This window comes from Scyliorhinus canicula, chromosome 8, assembly GCF_902713615.1.
Source record: "Scyliorhinus canicula chromosome 8, sScyCan1.1, whole genome shotgun sequence".
Lineage (NCBI taxonomy): Eukaryota > Metazoa > Chordata > Chondrichthyes > Carcharhiniformes > Scyliorhinidae > Scyliorhinus > Scyliorhinus canicula.
Window position 1 is genome coordinate 164,117,413 of NC_052153.1, and position 23,160 is coordinate 164,140,572.

A 23,160-nucleotide genomic window follows, 5' to 3' on the forward strand; every position below is an offset into this window, starting at 1 on the left:
TCAACCTGATGGTGTATTTTCAAATGATGTCGCTGAGGGGCAGCATTCAAGTGAGAAATACCAGATTCTCTGGCGAATGATTTAGTAGGCAAGAATGAACCTGGCAAGTGCAGCCCCAAGTTGAACAACAGAGAAGCACTGGGAAAGACCATATGGACATCCATGTCCAAAGCTGTAGACAAGTCAAGAATGATGATGAGGAATAGCTTACTCCGGTCAGTCATTTAGTTTCTCATTTGTGACTTTGGAAGAAGCTCTTTTTGGTACTAGGGCGGAGGTTGCAGGGGAGCTGGGTTTAAGACTGTCAGAATCATTCCAGGATTTTCCAGAAATAGTGAGCAGTTGTGGCAGGAGACAGCAGGACACAATAGTATTCTGGTAAAAGGTCACTGACCTGAAATGATTGTATATCCACTGATGCTGCCAGCCCAATTTGACTTCAGATTGACAGCATTGGTGGTATTTTGCTTTTGCGTTACAAAAATGTTTTTATGTGATTGTATCAGATCTGGTAATTAATGGGAAAATCAGGTTTCTGCCATACATGTTCAAGTCGGTGTTCCCTGAATGCAAGGGAGTGAAGGTGAGGCCTGTCCCTGGGGAATAGCCAGGCCGAGTATGTAATGATTTTAATGCGGACCAGGTTATCAAAAGGTTGAAGTGGGCACATGGTTGAGCAATTCAGTAGTTGCAGAAAGGTTGTGTTGAATGGAGGGCCAAAGACTAGTTAGTTGGTATTTTGTGTGTGCAGTTGTAAGTAAACTGGGTTTTATTTTCCTCCCAGGGATGGCCACAGAAGGATAATGAGCTTGGAGGATGAAAGAGGTGGGTGGAGAGCAATGACTATAGTTAGTTTTGTCTGTGACTGACATTATGGAAGAAGCGAGGTCTGGTGAGATGGCAAGGTCAAAGAGTAGCCACGAACATGTGTAGGGGAGGAGGGCAGTGAACTCAGAACAGACAGTCCACGACGGAGTTGAGATGTAGGTTGAAATTACAGAGGGTAATAAATTGGATTGGTGCAGAGTTCAGGAAGAGGGAAGCAATGAAGATATCTTACTAAGAAAATTGGGTGATACAAAAAGGATTTAAAATGTCAGGTGAGATAGGTGGCACAGGGTGAGATGCTCAAAAGTAGAAGATCCTGGAGAAGACTGGGACAGGCAAGGTGTAATTTGGCTGAAAGGGCCACACCACCAACACCACGGCAGTTTGAGTGGAGACAAGTGGTAGTTATAGTTGTACGGGGAGGCTCCATGTAGGCTTCATCACCCCTCAGCCAGGTTTCTGCAAAAGCTTGTGGATGATGAGGTCTTGTTCACATGGAAACAGATAGGCACCAACATGTGGTTTTACAGGTTGCAGACAATTCCAGATATACACGCCACTGAAAAAGGCAGCAACATTAATCATATCATACTGAACTCACACACTTGATTCAAAAGACAAACTGTGGAATAAACAGTTCGAAGTAGCTTGTCTACTTTAAAACGAATGTGGCAATTTTAGGAGGTCTTAGAACACTTTCAACTATTAAAGAACAAAATCTATATACACCAAACTAGCAAAAAATTACAAATAAGATCTGATATTAAAAAAGGTGTAAAGGTGAAAACATATACAAGATTATCAAATCTTAGCTTATCAAAGTGCACACAGATTTAAATTATGTCTGTAAATGTTTCAACAGCATTAACTTTTGATATTAGTGTTACAATACTGACAGTAGTCAAATCGCTGATTCTCGTCATCCAACATGCAAAGGTTTGACTATAGCAATTAAAAAGTGTACCTACCTTTTCTAACTTTTTGGCTTCGATGTGACGCAACACCTGCTCCCTCCAGTCAGGCGGCACCTTGTTGGTCCCCTGCGCATCTAGAAGTGAATGCTCTGATTTCACCCTCACATTAGGCCTTTTAGTCGGACTAGTCCGTGAGTAATTAAAGTCACTGATAGACATTGTTCTCTCTGGAACTTCAGTTACATGTGGCCGTGCACTATGAGGCCTAGATGCAGTTGGACCATCAACACTATAAGTCCTTGCAGATAGAGGTCTTTGTGAGCCCTGAACTACCTGGGGTCCTCTTCCAAGTGTATGCAAATCTCTGTAAGTCATATAATCTGCCTCAGATACTGGAACTCGCCTACAGTGATGGGCTTCAGGAAGAGTAACAGAGGAAGTGGATGACACACTGCTTTGTCTCTGCAAGGTGGACCTCTGACTGGTCTGAATCAGTCTCTCACCTGGAGGGCATCCCCACATTTCCACCGGTCGAGGCCCAATCCTTGGTTGCATGTTGTAAGACATGTTGGACTGGGAATTATTACGATTAGAGAAGTTCATGTTTGCAGAATGCTTTACATAATTGGCATTGTCAAGTGTCTCTGACCTCTGAAGGTGATGGGATCCTATGATGTCTGCTTCGGTTTGAAATGCCTGCCTCTGTGGCCACACATTCTCTTTGGTTATTCCACTACTGCTGTATTGGACATTGTACTGAGGCACTGAAGGCATCTGTGCGACAGCTATAGCTCCTCTCTTTAAACTGATACCTTGAGGGTTGAAGTTTTGATCAAATGTGTACACTGCCTTTTTGCATGATACAAGGTCTGATGATGATGCAGAATTTCCTGTAAATGGCTGTAATGACTGGTCACTCAGCAGACTGGCAGACTTGCTACGGATTATATTTTGTCCCTGTCCAGATATAGGTGGAGCTCTTACCATTAAACTTTGCTCATGTGGTCCATTGTCATTGATATCATAAAGTTTTAACCCCCCAGTTTCAATGTGTGTTATACTGTGAGATTTGACAACCGGCCCTTGAGAACACTCCCGATGTGGAGACAGCTCTTCATTGCTTCTAGAGATAGCAGCATCAACACTTGAAAATGGAGCAGGTGAATTTTGTTGTCCTGCTTCAGTGTGGAATTGATATTGCTTAATTTCCTCTGGCGGTCCATTTATTTGATAAGGAGGCCAGTCATTAGGTATTTCATTCCCATTCTTTAAATGCTCGGGTATTTCTTTTGCACTACCTTTCAAAATGGTTTCTGATGATTGTTCAAAGATCCTCATTCCTCCATCAAAATTAGTTTTACATTTAGTTACAGCATCTAATCTCTGAAACGCATCCTCTGAAACAAGTTCATTTTTATTCACACCAATCTGGAGTAATTTCTGGTACTGTTGTGTATTGCTATTCAGATCAATCTCTCTTTCCAGGAGAGCTAGTTTCTCCTCAACATTGAATTCAAATTCAGACAATTTAATGGCTTCTTTATTCCCTGTGGGAGAATCAATGATTGAATCAATCTCATGAGTTTTCACAATGCTTTGAACTGGTGTGCTAGATCTTGTTCCATTTTGTAGCAGTGGAGATGTTTCACGAAGGCCACCTCGATTGTTTCTGCAAATAAAATTAAAAACAACTTGAAAACAAATAATAAGTCAGCTAAAATGAAAACCGGCAGCTTCTGGACCAGAAACTTTCTACTTATATAGACAAATCAAGGAAAAGACGGATAAACCATCTAACATCTTGTGATTGTAACAGGGGAGATGGTGAGACAATGGTAATGATATTGGAATAGTAGTGATCCAGAGGCCCTGGGGACATGGGTTCAAATACCCATCACAGCAGCTGATGGAACATTGTATCAAGAAATAAACCTCTAATATAAAGCTAGTCAACCAAGAAACTATCACTGAGTGTTGCAAAACCCATCACTATTGTCCTTTTGGGAAGGAAATGTGAAAACGCGAGACTCCAGATCCACAGCAATCCTCCTTGATGACACTGAAGCTGGAAGATCTACCTGCCTCCTCCACCCACTATTGTGTTTTCTGACCAGTGTGGTGGTGGGAGGGGGTAAAAGAGAGAGATTGGCCAGGACTTCATCTGCATCCAATTAGTGATATGCAAATCAATTTCACACCAGTCTCCGAAAATCTAGTTTTATTTATATAAGGGCTAGTTGAACGCATATAACCAATAAGCCTTGACTGTGGGAACCCAGTCATTTTCATTGTATTCAATACTGAGGACAGTGTTCCTTGTGTAATCAACCGATCAATTTTTAGTTAGATCTCCGCCAAGCTATGCAATATGGCAAAGCGTGAGAAACACATTCAGTATTTTTCCTAAGGCTGCGCATGCAAACACTAAGTAGTTTTGATAGGCACCAATCAATCTCAGGTAATGTCCAATGTTTGATTAACGAGTTATCCGCTATGTAACAGATATTCATTTGAACAACCCGGGAGGTGCCAGTTAAAAATGAGAAGCCAATGAAGGCAAAGGAGGGGTTAAACCAGAGATAAGAATTCCCTTAAAAATATGACCTCGTGCTTCAGGTTTCTTGTTCCGAATTCTTGAATCATTCACCTGTTTGTTTGTGTTTAGTGATTTCTTTTGTGCTTTTGCCACGTGCTTGACCTTTTAATGTATTGTTTGATATTTCATTTATAAGTTTTATTTAGTCTGTACTCACGCAAGGGCTAAGTTTTATTCAGTTCTGCAGATCTTATTAAATTGTATATCAGTGAAAGTCACTAGCAATAAAGTCGTATTTTGAACCTCTTACCAACCAGACTATCCATTCTTATTAGAAGATAAAAATAAGAGTCCCAACAGCCTCCAGTGTTTTTCTGATCTGCCACATGGCAGGCATCGGCAGAAGATTCCGCAAACTCTCTACCCCCCCCCCCCCCCCCCCCCCCACCCCCCCCCCCCCCCCTCCCCCCCATTGAATCTTCCTGCGGGAGGGAATGCCACCCAATAAATTTAAAATATATCATTAAAAACAGAAAATAGGCATCAAATGACTCATTAGCCTACTCATCTGCGGAGGCAATATTTTACATAAAGGTCTCTTAAAATAATGTGGATAATTTCCTCAATAATTTGTAAAAATGGAAACCCATTTGTTAGGGAGGTGTAGGTCATTGATGAATACGCTATCCAATCTTCCTTTTACTGTGTCCCTAGGTAGACGCTAATTGCCCTTAACGGAACAATGTGTTTTACCTTTTAAGAAATGGGATTGCAGTTTTAGCATCTTTATCGGGGGTTGACTGCAAGGTCTCCTGGCTACTTCCCGTGTTGAAGGAAACCGTATCCGATATTCTGGATGGTGACGAACAATTACTGTTGTTCTGATTACTGTTTGGAATTATCTCCTCAAATAAGGAATCTGCATCATCTTTTTGGACAGAGAAGAAAGTATTCAAATACGATTGGATAAGTTACACACAAACACATGCAAATAAAAATACACTCTCTGATGGTTTCTTAGTCCATTTACACACCTCACCCCTGGAAGAACAGAGTGAGATACAAAAGCAAAACAGAACTGCAGACCAATGTAAGGCGCCAATTTTAGGAAAGATGGTTACTTTTGCATAGAAGATCTCATGATGACCTCAAACTACAGGACCAAACAAACACCTGAACACAGAGATTAGATTAGATTCAAAATCACGTGCATGATGCTAAATATGTAAAGTGTTTTAAGATTGCTGGGCTTATTTTTGTAGCAAGAGATGCTTCCAATGCCCAAACTCACTGACAGCAGTAACCAATGTTTGCAATTCCATCAGTGCAACCTTCTGGAAAATAATGAATCATCAGTGGGCAAACTTGCTACTTGATTGAATGAAGATTCAGGGTATCATTGTTTTGGCTTTTCACAGCAACTTCATTGCAGTGTTAATGTAAGCCTACTTGCGACAATAAAGGTTATTTATTTATTTACTTATACCGGAGATGAAAACTAAAATGATGCAACTTTTTTCATTTTAGATTCATCAAGTAATTTGCAGAATACAGTGCAAGGGAAATCAATAAATTTATACTGGTAGAGAAGAGTGCGCATGTTGATAAGCAAGTGGACTCTGATTGGTAGAGGTGCCGCCATGAAGAATGCTCTAGTTAATGGTGAACACCTGGTAACTTAAAATCTACCATTGTCAACTGTCCCAATATGATCTTATGTCTCATGGAGCCAAGTGTGGGAAAGTATGAAGCTATTCACTTTGGGCGTAAGAATAGAAAAGTAATGAACACCACCCCCATTCGTCCCTCTGGGGACATCATTATAACATTCAGTAACCTCCTAATGCTAGCCGACTGATGCCTCCCCTTAACAAACCCCGTCTGGTCCTCCCCTATCACCCCCGGCACACAGTCCTTGATCCTTGAAGCCAAAATCTTGGCCAGTAACTTGGCATCCACATTTAAAAAAAAAAAAAATAATTGTTATTCAAATTTTCACAAAATATCAATGACAAAAAATATCAAGAAACGAAAGAACAAACCCCCCTCCAATGTATACGAAGAAGAAAAAATAAATTAACACCCGTCATTAGCAATGAACAAATATACACGTCCCTTCAGCCCAAAACAAAGAAACCCCCCCCCCCCCCGCCCCGACACCATCCTTGCTACGCCCTTCCAAAATTCCCCCAGCGCTGGGCATGCCCAGAACATATGGGCATGATTTGCTGGGCTCCCTGGGCATCCACATTTAACAGCGAAATTGGCCTGTAGGACCCACAGTTCTCCGGATCCTTGTCTTTCTTTAAAATTAAGGAGACCTGCCATAAAGTTTGGGGGGGGGGGGGGGGGGTGTGGTGGTGTACACCCCTGCCTCATTAAACACCCTCACCAGCAGGGGCTCCAAGTCCCGCAAGAACGTTTTGAAGAATTTCACTGGATGCCCGTCCAGGCCCAGGGCCTTCCCTGCCTGCATCACTCCCATACCCTCCACCAGCCTAATGGGGGCCTCCTAACCTCTCCACCAGGTCCTCCTCTACCCTCTGGAACTCCAATCCTTCCAAAAAATGCCTCATTCCCTCCACCCTGGCTGGAGTTCTGACTCATACAGCCTCCTATAAAAATCCCCAAACACCTCATTCAGCCCACCGGATCCAAGACCATGTTCCCCCGCCAACCATCCTTCACTTTTCAGATTTCCCTCGTTGTCTCCTGCTTCCTCAGTTGATGTGCCAACATCTCACTCGCCTTTTCCTCAGTAGTAGACCGCCCCTTTCACCCCCCCCCCCCTCTACAACAGCCAGGCAGTTCAGTTAATATTTCCTCTTTTGCCCCCTCAAACCAATGGCCACTGTTTATAATAAATGAATTTTGTTGTACTTTCTGGAAAGTAAAAATGTTGCCAATGAAGATCATCAATATGCAATAAGGCAAGGAGCCACTGGCAACAATTAACATGTTACGTATGGTTATACCTTAACTCAACTCTGTCCTCCTGTATTCTGTACACACCATGCTATTTTTCTGAGACAAACTGAACTGACAAATAAGTAGAACTGTTGTGGGTTTAAGAGAACCGCCAAAACGATCAAGTTGAATTAGCTCCGTAGCAGCACTCTCACTGGAGTCAGACGGTCCTGAGTTCAAGCCCCACACCAAGACTTCATCAGATTACCGAGGCTGGTATTTAGGAAATACTGCATTATTGTAGGTGCAATCCAGACCATCAACTGGACCTTTGCTGAAGACAAACATGGTTGAGAACAAAAGTAATTAATTGGCTCTTTGGGGCATCCCAAGAACATGAGACACACCAAATGAATGCAAATTTGTTTTAAAAAAAAAAGGACGCCTAACTGGATTCCGTTGTGCCACATATCATGTTCTCACCATGTGTTCTCCAACTTAGCAGCTAAATCAGGATACATATGAAAATCAGAATTCAAAGCAGTCATCCAAATTGTTTGAAGTGCACACAGAGAATATTAGAGATGAACCAAAAGGGAAGCCAATTGATTTTAATACCATATCACACTTATGAAAACTAACTTTCTATATCTGTCCTTAATTAAAGTGAATAAAATACGTTTTTAATGCACAGCATAGCGAGCAATCACATTTTCTAAAATGCTGGCAAGGGTCCTTCCATGACTTACCCACAACCAACAGATTCTGACAGATTTATCAATATTTAATTTAGACGTTAGCTCAGCTAATCTTAACCAACCTCTTTTCTCTTTACTCAGTGCAACAACTTTTGGTTGAGTGATTGGTATCGCAATCAAAGGTGGCCTCAATTCTGCCATCTTCATCTCCTCGTCTGAAGAAGTGTTTTCGGTATCCTATAAAACCAGGATGAGAAAGGACGAAAAGCTTGTTGAATGCCATACAAACCAAAAAATAATTTCTAAAGTACACACAAAACTTAGGACGCATTTCACTTATAAACTTTGACTTAAAAATAAAGGCAAACTTAAAAAGATGACCTAATGGACATAAATTATTTATCCCCTCTCCCCATTTTTATCAACTGCTGAAGCTACTAGTCCATACTGTTTTAGATTAGTGGAAATTTTAAATCACTTGGTTTGGTGGGAGCTCAACACTAGGGAGGTACAGTACTCCACATTATAACAGCTTTCTGCAAATTAATTGAAAGCAAGCCACATGAATTAGAACAGTTTTACATTTTCAAGGTACCTTGGGATCCGCCGATTTATTAGACTAGCTGCTGTTCAAATGATATTCCCTTGCACATCTTTTACCTACTTATACGAGCCCAATTAATTTGATTCTGGGACAGCAGTGATTCAACCTCTGCAGCACACTTTATTCTGAAAGTACAGTTGTTGCATATCTAATGCAAAATTCCTCTTGATACACGAACATATGGCCGGAATCTCCGTTTCTGAGACTAAGTGTTGATGCCGGGGCAGGATTCGTAGAGTTCTATGACAGCAAAACTGGCGCTACACCTGGACCGATTCAATGACTGTTCAGGGGCTAGCACTGTGTGCGCCAGATGGAACATGATTGATTCCAATTGAAAAAGGTGTCAGATTCGCTGGGGTTGGGATTGACACTCGAAGGGCTGACATGCCCCCCTCGCACACTCATCCCAGCCAAAATGGCACTAGTTGCGCTGGCGTTCACCCATCCTGTTGATGGGTCACCTGGGGGCAGAGGGCACCTAGGGGGTGGTCTTGGGGGAAACCCACATGACCCATGGCACCAAGTTCACAGTGGGCAGTCAGCGGTGTGCGCAGCTGTACGGCTTCCTTGCAGTCTGCGACAATGGTGTTCAATGCCCTTCCACCCCAACCCCACAGCCTACCTCCTGCCACCCCTCCACATCCCGCATCCCCTCGCTCCCCTCAGCTGCCACGGCGCTTGTTTCACGATTTCTGAAAGCACAAGTGAACCTCGCCATCAGGAATTTCCCCTGGTGGAGGTGAAGAATTGCGGAGGCCCCAGGGAATACCGGGCCAGGACTGCTAATGATATGCAAACGGTGCTTACTGTATGTGCGGAGTGGAACTCATTGATGCTATTATCAAGGCACTGCAGAATTGCGATTTGGCATGAACCCCACGCTTGCCACGATTTTGACACCAAAACTGATTCCCCGCCCAATTGGCCTTTCTCGATTTCAACACCGTCGATGGAGATTCCCGCCCATAGTTTTATTGTGCTAAACTCTCAATATTTCTGAAATGATTTTGCTATTTGGCTACATTTGAACTCTCCAAAGCTTTATCAAAATTGTGCATTGATGTCAATTATTAAATTCTCCAGCATCCCACGTACAGTCACATTTCAAATCAGCTCACTTCAATCAAACTTGAATTTGCAGCCTCAGATAAACAAAATTACAAACACCATGTTCGGCTAAAAGTGCAGAGTCGTACAACTTCTTTGTAGCCAAATTTTCTTGGTTTAACAACTAATTGTTCTTTCAGATAATATGCTTAACTATGGGTCATGTCCGTTTACTCATCCGGGCAAACTGGGTCATATTATATTTCTTGAGGAACAGAGAGAAGCGTTCCTTGCTTCCTGATCACCATTTATTCCACAAACAATTCAACCAAATATAATAACTGGCGGCTTATCTATCATCCTGCTGCTTGCGGGGCCTAACTGTGCGCAGGACACAAGATTGAATTTTGAAGTGCAATTACTCATTAGCTGTGAAACGATCTGAAAACATCTAAAGGAAATAAAGCTGCTGTATAAATTCAGGTCCACTCTTTACTGAGAACGTTTAAGCAGAGAAATAAAGTTCTATCGAATAAATTTGATTCATGTGTATTTATCCACATTCCCTTTTTGTTTGCACACCAGTTCAACTAAATATTGATGCATGCAGTATGTGGAAGACGATGCATCTTATTTCCTTAATTATAAACAAAACCCAGATATAAACATCAAGAGGGCTTTTGGTTAAACGATGCACGAGAATACTGCTCCTGACCATCTGTGCATCACAATTTGCCTGTTAATTGAGTTGCAAATTTGTCCCAGATCGAGACTTTGCAAAAATATCAGCAACAGCACAGTGGTTTTCGAACTGTACATTGCTGAAATAACCGTTCGACAACAACTCATAGAACTCATAGAACAGTACAGCACAGAACAGGCCCTTCGGCCCTCGATGTTGTACCGAGCAATGATCACCCTTCTCAAACCCAAGTATCGACCCTATACCCGTAACCCAACAACCCCCCCCTTAACCTTACTTTTTAAGGACACTACGGGCAATTTAGCATGGCCAATCCACCTAACCCGCACATCTTTGGACTGTGGAAGGAAACCGGAGCACCCGGAGGAAACCCACGCACACACGGGGAGGACGTGCAGACTCCGCACAGACAGTGACCCAGCCGGGAATCGAACCTGGGACCCTGGAGCTGTGAAGCATTTATGCTAACCACCATGCTACCGTGCTGCCCCTTGCTACCGTGCTGCCCCATGCTACCGTGCTGCCCCACAACGGGAGGGGGTGGAGGAAAAATGGCATGGCAAAGTGGGAAAATAGCATAGGAGTTTTGGGGAGGGGGGGGGGGGGGGGTTGGAAAAGGGGAAAAAGAACATGGGAAGTAATGGATATGACAGCAGAAAGAGGACGGGAGGGGAATGTCATGATATAGGAGATTGAAATGGCTTGGCAAGTGTGGAATGTGGGATGGCATAGGAAGAGGGAATGGGTCAGGAATGATTTACTCCCTTCCCAACTGCACTGCGGATGCACCTAGACCACGTGGACTGCAGTGGTTCAAGAAGGCAACTTACCACCACTTTCTCGAGGGGAATTAGCAATGGGCTATAAATGCTGGCCTAGCCAGCGACACCCACAACCCCTGAAAGAATACGTTCAGAATGAAAGGAATGGAAAAGCTATGGAATGAAATGGATGGCAATGAAGGATGGAATGACATGTGATGGGGTTTAAACAAATACTGTTAGGCGGTACGGTAGCACAGTGGTTAGCACTGTTGCTTCACAGCACCAGGGTCCCAGGTTCAATTCCCGGCTTGGATCACTGTGCGGAGTCTGCAAGTTCTCCCCGTGTCTGTGTGAGTTTCCTCCGGGTGCTCCAGTTTCCTCCCACAGGTCCCGAAAGACGTGTTGTTAGGAAATTTGGACGTTCTGAACTCTCCCTCAGTGTACCCGAACAGTCGCCGGAGTGTGACAACTAGGGGATTTTCACAGTAACCTCATTGCAGTGTTAATGTAAGCCCATTTGTGACACTAATAAGGATGTTAAGTTAATCAGAAATGTTTTGCAGGTCTCTGTTGGTACTGCAGTAATAGGATTCATCATTGCTTTGCTCAAAAGCAAAGCAACAAAATCAAACCGGCCAAAGTGAGCAATGCAGAAATGTGAATAAAAGAGAGAAAACTACACCAAGAAAAAGACAGTAGAAATGTTAGTTGTATATCAATTGGGGGTTAATTGCATTTATATATTGGATATTAATTGGGGAGTCACCTTTGCTCAATTTTTAGATGCAGGCTGCAAGAATGGTTCCCAGTGCACACAATGTAACGTACCTCTCTCTAACAAAAGGCTTATAAGTGGCTGAGTTACAACAGAAAATAACAAAGGAACAAGTTCCAGTATTTAGCAAACAAAAATGAAAATCAGAACAGCTTGACTATTAACTGACATGAGTATAGTTTTAAACTGTGTGTAAATTCATTATGTCCTTAATTTTCAGGAAATTATTTCCTAACAAGATTGCCAACACTGAGATCAGCAGTTACCAATGTACCTCAAGCAGTTCTTCATCGTTGGCAGCTGTGCTTACATCCTCAGCATCATCCACAACTGCATTTGTTTGGGTAGTTTCCACATGGTAGTTTCCACTTAGACCTTGCCCCAGATTTTGCTTTGTGCAGTTTTGCACCATCGTCAATGCACCATTTTCTGATGATTTGATGTATTCTATAGTACATTCTGTTACCTAAAAAAACAGCATTGACATTTTCCTCGTCACTAGATGTGGGTCTTTAGTGATTAAGTTAGTTTTATATTTCTTGCAATGCAGAATATTGAAACACAGCACAGCAGTTTTATTCAAATATGCATTTTTGAAAAATTAGATCTAAAGAAATAGAAGAATAGCATTAATAAATTACCAGCTGAATTTTGGTACAGGCAGGACATAATAACTCGTCAGTATAACTTAAAACTTCTATTGAAGCACTAAGTAATTCCTAAAGTTTACAAAAATCATTTAAACTGAAGTCTAAAAAAGGAAGAAAAGCTATTATCATTAGTCAGGCCACATTTGGAGAAGTGTGTGTAGTTCTGGGCACCTTACTTAAGGAAGGATGTTAAAGCCCTGGAGAGAGTGCAGAGGAGATTTACTAGAATACCAGGAATGAGGAATTGTATATACAAGGTAAGATTGGAGAAATTGGGCAGCACAGTGGCAAGCACTGCTGCCTCACAGGGCAAGGGATCCGGGTTCGATTCAGACCTCGAGTGGCTGTCTGTTTGGAGTTTGCACTTTCTCCTCGTGTCTGCATCGGTTTCCTCCGGGTGCTCCGGTTTCCTCCCACAATCTAAAGATGCGCAGGTTAGGTGAATTGGCCAAGCCAATATTGGCCAAAACATTAGGTGGGGTTACGGAGAGAGGAGCGGGAAAATTGGGCCTATGTAGGGTGCTCTATTAGAGCAGGGACCGGTGCCCCTGACTCGATGGGCTGAATGGCCTCCTTCTACATAGTGGGATTCTGTGATCCTTGAAGCAGAGAAGATTAAGAGGTGACCTTATTGAGGTATTCAAAATTCTGAACAATTTTGACAGGATAGAAAGGATATTCTGTTTCCACTAGTTCATATGTCAGTGACTAGGGGTCACAATTTCAAGATGGTCAGCAAGAGAGCTAGGCATGAGATGAGGAAAGACGTCTTTACTCAGAGGTGCTAAAGTTTGGAATGCGCTGCATGGGAGAGTGATGGAGATGGATTCCATAGGAGGGTTCAAGAGAGAGCTGGATATATATTTGAAAGTGATTAATTCCGAGGGCTACAGAGATAGGGTTGGAGAATGGGACTAGCTGGGTAGCTCTTTTGGGAGCTGATGCAGACACAATGGGCTAAATGACCTCCTCTGTGCTGTAAATAACAAGAAAAAACTTCAGGAAAAATTCTGATCAATGACACAATCCAGTTGAATTTAGAGAGTATAGTTCTAATTTTTTATTCGTTCAGGGATGTGTGCGTCGCTGGTTGGGTGAGCATTTATAGCTTGCTCGGCCATTTAAGTGTCAACCATATTGCTGTGGATCTGGATTCACATGTGAGCCAAGTCTGGTAAAGGACGGCAGATTTCCTTTTATAAAAGGATATCAGTCCAGGTGGATTTTTATAATAATCAACAACAGTTTCATGGTCATCATCAAAGTTTCAAGTCCAGGTGTTCGTTGAATTCAAATTTTGCCATTGTGCGATTTGAACCCGGACCCCCAGAATATTACCCTGCGCCTCTGGATTACTAGTCCATCGAGAATATCACTCAATCACCGCCTCCCCTCCTAATGCATGTTTACCTACTAGGAATTTGGGAGCCCCCGTGGTGTTTATTAAATGTAATTTGAGATAGATGATAAGCTCAACAGCGAAAAGAAAATCCAAATGGAAGGAAATGCGTTAGTTCCTTTAAAATGGTTTTGTTTGTACAAGTACAAACACATTTTCAATCTGACGCTTTCTGCATCCCATCAGCCATGCTCTGTGTGGGCATGCCTTAAACTCCTGCACATCTTAGCAACACAGCCTGCTTGATCCCTTGCACCCTGTTATGAGATGATGCTGAGAAAAACATCCATTTGTGGGGTGAAAACTTGAGGTGGACCACTAATGCGAATACAGCATATTGTGGCTGAAAAGTGGGGGTGGGCTGATTTGTATTCCGCAATCCACCGTAATCCAGGAGTTGACTGAGCTACATAAAATTCTACTGACATTGCAATTTATAGTCCCGTGATATCGCATTTTCTCACCTCTACACCAGAATTTTTTGTTGTGACTGATCTGTCATCATTTTGCTTCATTTCAGTTCCAGAATCATCTGATGCCCCATCATCCTTTAATCTATGCACCACACTCTGTGCTGTTTTAACCATGTTTTTGAGTTCATCAGGATATGGCGTTGGGTATCTTTTCAAGTTACCTTCCTATATGCGAACAAAAGGATTAATAAAGATTCCATTGATACAACCAGGTACTGGTTCTGTGGCAGCACAGGCTAGTTGGTCAACATTTTGTCCTGAACTCAGTACACTTCAAACAAATGTGTAGCTGCTTTATCGACCTGTTTCTGTTCTGCATATTAGATAACAACTGGATTATTCATTGGCCAAATCAGGATTTTAATTAGACATATCTTAGCTCCTCTGGCACTCTCTCTAAATACAAAGACAACCAATAGTACCAACGTTTACTGTCATAGGCCTGATGCAACCAATGCACAAGACTCCATGGGTAATTGAAAGCTGCTCTTTTGGGTAGTTGCATTCCTGAAACAGGTGTCAGCTGAGTTACACTCAACTGTAGCTGGTATATCGTGCAAGAGCATTGGAATTTGAGGCCTATAAACAGGGAAGCCGATTGGGGAAAAACACGGAAAAGTGACATCGCAGGAAGGTTGCGATTTGATTGGCTATAAGGAATCTCTGCAAATTTGAAAATCCATTTTAAATTACTGGTTAGAAATTGTGTTCAGATTGAGGTAATAGGGAGGGATATAAAAAAAAAGTTTTAAAAAGTTAAAGAAACAAATTAAAACTCAATTAAATAAAATAGTGATGGAGGGTCACGTGATGTGTTGTTCCTGCATGATATGGGAGTGGGTGGACCCCATTGTGGTTCCTAGTGAACACATCTGCAGCAAGTGTTGTTTGCTCAAGGAACTCCAGCTCAGAGTTGATGAGCTGGATTCTGAGCTTCAGGCGCCACTACACATCAGGGAGGGGAGAGGTACCTGGACATTGTGCTCCAGGAGACAGTCACACCCCTTAGGCTAACTACCTTGAATTTGATCAGTGGTCACGGACAGGAAGGTGTGGCGACGAGTGAGGCAGGTAGAGATATCCTAAGTTCAGGGATGGAGGAGCCTCAGCTCTAGACCTTGTCCAACAGGTATGAGGTACTTGCTCCCTGTGTGGATGAGGAAAAGGACTACAGGGTGGATGAGCTAGCTGACTACTGCGTAATGGTACAAGGGGCCATTCTGGTCGGGGGTGGGGGGGGGGAGCAAAAAGACAAGTGATAGTTGTAGGGGATTCTATAATTAAGGGGACAGATAGCATCCTTTGTAAACAGGAGCTAGAGTCCCGCATGGTATGTTGCCTGCACGGTGCCAGGGTGAGGACTTCAATGCCATTGTCCACTCTGCACTAGAATTTCAAGCCGTTCGCGATCTCTTCAAATTCTTCATATGAGAAATCCCGACTATTCTTGAATGTTGCTAAAACAAAACTAATATCGACCCACAACCGTCAGACAAATATCCCACCTCCCATATATGTTGAAGGAGAGTCTCTGGAATGTGTTGAGCATGTTCTATACCTTGGCAGCCATCTCGCCCAAAAGGCCACCATTGACGAGGAGACTCAATTGGAACAGCTACGTTAGCTCAGCCTTCTACAAACTATGACAGGAGTCTCCCAACAGAGATCTCCACAAATCAATAGAAATTCTGGGCACAGAGCAGTTGTCATCACACTTCTGTAATGCAGCAAGACCTGGACTGTGTCCTAGCGCTTTTTTAGAATGCTAGAGTCTCGGTCAATTCTGCTCCCACTGTCGCTTTAATCCTGAAGTGTCATAACCAGAGATAGGGCACGGATTTAAGGTGATTAGCAAAGCAACCAGACACAACACAAGGGTTTATTTTGTATATGCCCAGCAAGTTGCTGTGATCTGGAATGCACTGAAGATGCTATTACTCAACCAACACTGAAAAGATGTACTTCAAAAGTTAGCAGTTCTCAAAGTAGAAAAGTCGCCAGTCCAGATGGGGTGCATCACAATTTACTGAAGGAAGCAAGAATGAGAATTACAGAAGCTCTGGCCATCATCTCTCAGACCACCTTGAATATGGGGTGGTGCCAGAGGACCAAAGCATTGCAAATGTTTGCATTCCATTTTAAAAAGGGGAGAGCGATAAATCCAACAACTTCAGGCCAGTCAGTCTATCGTTGGCGATAGAGACATGACACATGATAACCAGCACAAAATTAATTTTATTTATTTATTTTCAAAATGCCAATCCTCATGAATTTGTTAAAGACAAATCATGTTTGGCTAACTTGATTGAGTTATTTGATGAAATAGATGGAAGGATTGATGAGGGCAGTGCAGTTGAAATTGTCTATATAGACTATATAGACTTTCAACAGGAGTTCATACCAGACCTGCAGAGTGTAGTGGAGTGTCAGATTGGAGGGAAAGTATGCAATGGTGTTCCCAGGGATTGTTATCAAGACCACTGCCCTTTTTGATCTACAGAAATAACCTGGATTTGAGTACAGATCCTAATTTTGAAGTGTGCAGATGGCAGAAAACCAAAAAACGTAGTTATTGATGAGGATAGCAAAAGGCAATTTTAAAAGGGCTGTTTGAATAGGGAGATAGGAGGTTGTACAGACACAAATCTTTGAACATGGCAGATCAAGTTGAGAAGACTAGTGAAAAAGACATGTTGGATCTTTGGTTTTGGTAATAGAGGAATAGAGCATAAATAAAAGGATGTTATGCTAATTTTTTATAAAACATTGACTAGGCCTCAGCAATTGTGTGTTCAATTTTGGGAACCAAACTTGGTGAAGGCTGACCCAGGCCTCAGAAGGGGTAGAGAAGAAATTTGATAGTATGGCACCTGATGAGGGGCTTCAGTTAAGTGGAGAGACTGGAGAACCTGGGGTTGTTATCCTCACAGCAAAGAAGATAGGGAGACTTGATAGATGTGTTTAATAAAAGCTCACTTGGCTAGACAGCTGGTTCAATGCTGAGGTTATTGATGAAAGCCCACCTTCTCAACCTTGCCCCTCGTCTGAGGTGTGGAGATCCTCGGGTTAAATCATCACTAGTCAGCTCTCCCCTTCAAAGAGGGAAGCAGCCTTTGGTCATAAAGTACAATTACAGCACAGGAACAGGCCCTTCGGCACTGACCATGCTGCCCGTCTGAACTAAAACCCCCTACCCTTCCGGGGACTATATTCCCCTATTCCCATCCTATTCATGCATTTGTCAAGACGGCCCTTAAAAGTTACTATCGTTCCTGCTTCCACTACTCAACATTCTGGTAAATCTTTTCTGTGCCCTCTCCAAAGACTCTATATCCTTCTGGTAGTGTGGCGATCAGAATTGAACACTATCGTAGAATTTACACACGGGCAGGATGTGCAGACTCCGCACAGACAGTGAACCAAGCCGGAATTCGGACCTGGGACCCTGGAGCAGGGAAGCAATTGGGCTATCCACAATGCTGCCATGCTGCCCGATATCCCAAGTGAGGGCGAACAAAGGTTCTTTAAAGATGCAACATGACGTTCCAATTTTTAAACTCGGTGCCCTGCGCGATGCCCTCTTGACTACCTTCTCTACCTGCGTTGTCACTTTCAGTGACCCGTGTACCTGTAGACCCAGATCCCTCTGCCTATCAATAGTCTTGAGGGTTCTTCCATTTACTGTATATTTCCCCATCTATATTAGACCTTTCAAAATGCATTACCTCAATATTTGTCCGGATTAAACTCCATTTGCAATCACTCCACCCAAGTCTCCAACTGATCTATATCCTGCTGTAACCTCTTGACGGTCCTCACATCACTATCCGCAATTCCACCGACCTTTGTGTCGCCTGCAAACTTACTAATCAAACCAGTTACATTTTCCTACAAGTCATTTATATATATTCCAACCAACAAAGGTCCCAGCACTGATCCCTGAGGAACGGCACTAGTCACAGCAGAAAAGCACCCTTCCACTGCTACCCTCTGTCTTCTATGACCAAGCCAGTTCTGTATCCATCTTGCCAGCTCACCTCTGACCCCATGCAACTTCACCTTCTGTACCCATCAGCCATGAGGTACCTTGTCAAATGCCTTACTGAAGTCCATGCAGACAATATCCATTGCCCTATCCTCAATCAACTTTGTCACTTACTCGAAAAACAAGATCAAATTAGACACAAACTCCCTTTCCCAAAACCATGTTGGCTCTCACTAATACATCCACTTATTTCCAAGTGGACTTCCGGTGGCGGCTATGAAGGTGTAAGTCGCACATTTGGTGGCTGCCGCTCTGGTCGAACTTTTGGACCTTTCCCCCATTTTTCTACCGGACTAGAATTGTAAAACGGGAATTAGTGGGAATTGTTTACTGAATACCCACTTATTTCCAAGTGGGAGTAAATCCTGTCTCGAAGAATCCTCTCCAATAATTTCCTTACTACTGATGTAAGGCTCACCGATCTGTAATTACCTAGATTATCCTTGTTACCCTTCTTAAATAAAGGAACTACAGTGGCTATTCTCCAATCCTCTGGGACTTGCCTTGTAGCCAGTGAATATACAAAGATTTTTCTCAAGGCCCAGCAATTTCCTCCCTTGCCTCTCCCAGGCCCTTCACTTTTTATGTTTTTCAAGACCCCCCAACCCCTCTTCCTTTTTGATCTCAACATGGCCCAAACTATCTACACTCCCTTCCCCAGACGCATCATCCACCAAGTCCTTCTCTTTGGTGAATACTGATGCAAAGTACTTAATACCTCGCCCACTTCCTCTGGTTCCAGACATAGATTCCCTCCCTTGTCCAACCCTCTCCCGGGCTAACTTCTTGCTCTTTATACAAGTATAAATAATTTTGGGATTTTCCTTAATTCTGTTGACGAATAACTTTTCGTGACCCCTTTTAACCCTCCTGACTCCTTGCTTAAGTTTCTTTCTACTTTCCTTGTGTTCCACACTTTGGTTTGCGTGTTCCCAGCCTCCTAGCTTTGACAAATGCTTTCTTTTTCTTTTTGAATAGGCTCACAATATCTCTCGTCATCCAAGGTTCCCGAAACTTGCCATACTTATCTTTCATCTGAACTATGACAATTTTATCTTTACCTGTTTAATACCAAGGGATGTTTTTTGATTAGAGTAAATAAAGGAGAGATTGTTTCTAGTGACAGATGAGTCATGACTGAGGACACAGATTTAAGGTGATTAGCAAAAGAGCCTGCTTGAATGAAATGAAAATGAATGAAAATCGCTTATTGTCACGAGTAGGCTTCAATGAAGTTACTGTGAAAAGCCCCTAGTCGCCACATTCCGGCGCCTGTCCGGGGAGGCTGGTACGGGAACATGTGGTAGCACACTGGGCTAAATCGCTGGCTTTTATAGCAGACCAAGGCAGGCCAGCAGCACGGTTCAATTCCCGTACAAGCCTCCCCGAACAGGCGCCGGAATATGATGACTAGGGGCTTTTCACAGTAACATCATCTGAAGCCTACTTGTGACAATAAGTGATTTTCATTTCATTTCATTCAATCTGGTAAATTGGACAAATAATTTATTGGGAAAAAAATACAGGGTCACAAGGAAACAACAAGAGTGGGATTAAATGGGTAACTCTTCCAAAGAGATAGCGCAATATATCAGTCTGCTGTAGCATTCAATGATTCCAGGGCTTTGGGATTAATTGGGCAGTTCTTAGCGATGAGCTAAGTAGTTTCCTTCTGCTCTTTATCATTCAATTTTTTTAAAAAACATTCCAATTAAGGGGCAATTTAGCGTGGCCAATCCACCTACCTTGCACATCTTTGGGTTGTGGGGGTGAGACCAACGCAGACACGGGGAGAATGTGCAAACTCCACACGGACAGTGACCCAGGGCTAGGATTGAACCCGGGTCCTCTGCACCATGACACAGCAGTGCTCACCACTGCACCACCCTATCTATCATTCTATGAGTCCACGATTCTGTGAACACCAAATTTATCTCACTGCTGTCTGTAGGAACTTGGCTGTCATGATTACCTGCAAGTGATTACATTTTCAAAATGCATTATTGGCTGGAAGTGTCGGACATCCGGAGATTTTCTTCTCTGAACTCTCCCTTTACAAATTTTATTTCCTGTCACAATTAAGGGCAGTCTTGATCCAGACTAACATCATTGGAGCTCTTTATTAATTTGTACTCTTCTACAGATGGCCTAGCTGCTGCCTACTTTCAAGGTTACTCATAATTCAATTATTTGCAATCTTGTTGATGCAATATGCTTAGATCTCAACTATTCTCCTCGCGTCTTAGTAACCAACCCATGTAAACACGTTGAAAATGCAGCCCAAGAATTGCACAGTTTTAGTTTGTTTGCATTCTAAAATTCTCAGCTGAACAACAGTTCATTTCTGTACAAGGCTCACTTGGGAAGAAAGTAGGCATTAAAGTACAACCAATACTTAAAAGTAACCAGAGATACGGGTGAAAAGCAATTTAAAATAAAGGCTTGGCAGCTGGAGCATTAAATAATAACTAGAGCGATGTTCAGACAAAATTAGCAGTGCTTCCAATGCTTTTGCTTTACAAAATATTCTGTGGTAAACACCATTTTAAATAATCTGACATTTAACACAAAGCACTAGGAAAAAGTGCAAATGCATAAAGAGCATGAACATTTTGCAGTATAATGGCAGTCAAAGGGGAACTAAAGGATCCCTTTCCAAATTAAAGGTTTCCACACAAATCAGGTTGCATTTTCAAAATAATTATTTATAAAGCATAACAGTAGGGGGTGTAAAGTATAGAGCTTTGACAGCAGTCTCATCATACAGTTGTTACAACAATAAAGGTGTCCACATGGTGTTGCTATAGTTCTTGTAGGCTAAGCAGCTGTAAATCGCATAGCAGGCAATTGATGAGTCACGGAGTAGCACGGGCACGTTGTTCTTCCACTAATTAAAAGTTACTGCTTACTTGTCAATCTCTCGAGCAAACTTATTCCAATAAACAGATTTAAATGCAATAAAATGAGTTTTATATTTATATATTCATAAATTATATATAATTTGAAACCATGCTTATCCATAATTGATCATTTACCAGTTAACACAAAATTAGGCCCCATGTTGTCATGCAAGCTCCATAAAATCATACAAATTACAGGCTGCGCCTCTCGTATTACCTGGACTGAATGAGGATCCCCCCCCACACACAAACATACACATTGATCATTTAAAAAATAAATTTCACAAGACTTTTCCGTACTTAAAGTATTGGTTAAGAAAAGACCTGTTACGTCAACAACAAGCAAAAAAATGCTTTGGCATTCAAGGAATTAATAAAGGGTAAATATAATTTGAGTGATTAAGGTATGCTATTCTATCCTGGTGCCCCACTCCTCCACCCTGCCAACTACAAAGGGTAGCCTGGAAACAATGTCCCGTGCAATGTTTGTTTCTCTCTACAGGAAGGTACTTAGCTATGTCTTCCACTCCATTGTGTCATGCCCCAGGGCTCCACTATGCATACTACTGCTCAACATTTTTTTTTCACATTTAAATAATATTGATGGCAAACCTCCCTTTTTAAAGTGCTTCACGCCATGAGATGGCAATACCAGATTTTACAAAAAGCAAAAACGCTTATCCAATTTTAGATGGGAGCAAAATAATTATTTCCTTTCATCATTAAACTTTGATGCATTAACATGATTGTCTCGGGGTTTCGGACTGGGGGTAATTAATTCAAATGGGGGTAATGAATTCAAATGAGTGCTAACCCGCACATTATTGACTTTGCAGTCACTATCCACAATTACGTTCAGCTAAACACCTGGGACATGGCATCGCAAAGTACTTTACATAAGGAGCAGTTTGCCATGTAGTGGCTTTTGTAACCAAATTCAGCAACAATTCTCCACCACCCAAATGCCACGAGCTGCAATGAGAGCAATGATCATTCTGTTTTTATTGATTGCTTATGGGAAATACCCTGTACTTTAAATAGTGGCATGAACTATTTAACAACTTCCATTTGAACACATAGAACAGGCAGAGGTGCCCTTGTTTTAATGTTTCACCTATGACTATTCAGTGCTGCCTCTGTATTGCACAAGAGTGTGGGTCACGCCGTCAAGCCCTGGCCTTGGACTCGATTCGTCTGGTCAAAATGAAAAAAACTAACATTTGAACACCCAAAGCTATATCTGATGACTTTAAAGTGCTATCAATTTGACTATTCATTGAACTCACCCTTGGTGGTGCCTCTCTTTCATCCTTGTCCTCATCACATTCAAAAGCCACTTGAGCACGCTGCTTCCTTTGTTCCTCCCACAGTGAAGGATTGAAACTTTCATTATCCGAGATAAACAACACTAACGAAGCAACAGAATAGTTTCCCATTAGATTTTTTTTTTTAAATAGCAGACTATAGGCTTTTTTTTTGGAAAATGTAATTATTAGTTTAAACAAAGAGTACACCTTAGCAAGAAAAAGAAGAAACAGGAAGAGTAAACCATATGGCTCATCAAGCCTGCTCTGCCATTCGATATCATGGATGGTCTTGGGCTTCAACACACATTTCCCTGCTCCCCATATCCCTGATTCCCAGAGATGCAAAAAATCTATCCTCTGGGGTAGAGAATTCCAAAGTTTTATAACCTCTGCATGAAGCATTTTCTCCTCATCTCAGTCCGAAATGATTGGCCTCTTTCCCCCAAGACTGTGCTCCCATGTTTTAGACTCCCCAGCCAGCAAAGACAATCTATATTCTCAGCATCAACCCTCTTCAGAATTCTGTAGGTTTGAATGAGATCGCCTCTCATTCTTTCAAATTCCAGAGAATACAAACCCAATTTACTTACAGTAGAACACACAGAAC

General features: G+C 42.3%; 1 protein-coding gene across 2 annotated transcripts in view; it reads right to left on the reverse strand.

Moving 5' to 3' along the window:
* Positions 1 to 23,160, reverse strand: part of erbin (erbb2 interacting protein) — a 328,567-nt gene that overhangs the window by 33,559 nt on the left and 271,848 nt on the right. For both annotated transcript variants that reach the window (XM_038805630.1, XM_038805631.1), the window contains exons 15-20: positions 22,533 to 22,654; positions 14,293 to 14,466; positions 12,054 to 12,245; positions 8,006 to 8,120; positions 5,032 to 5,206; positions 1,797 to 3,411 (exon numbers count right to left, since the gene is read on the reverse strand). In XM_038805630.1, the coding sequence (XP_038661558.1) occupies positions 1,797 to 3,411; positions 5,032 to 5,206; positions 8,006 to 8,120; positions 12,054 to 12,245; positions 14,293 to 14,466; positions 22,533 to 22,654 (2,393 nt within the window). The remainder of the gene's footprint in view (positions 1 to 1,796; positions 3,412 to 5,031; positions 5,207 to 8,005; positions 8,121 to 12,053; positions 12,246 to 14,292; positions 14,467 to 22,532; positions 22,655 to 23,160) is intronic.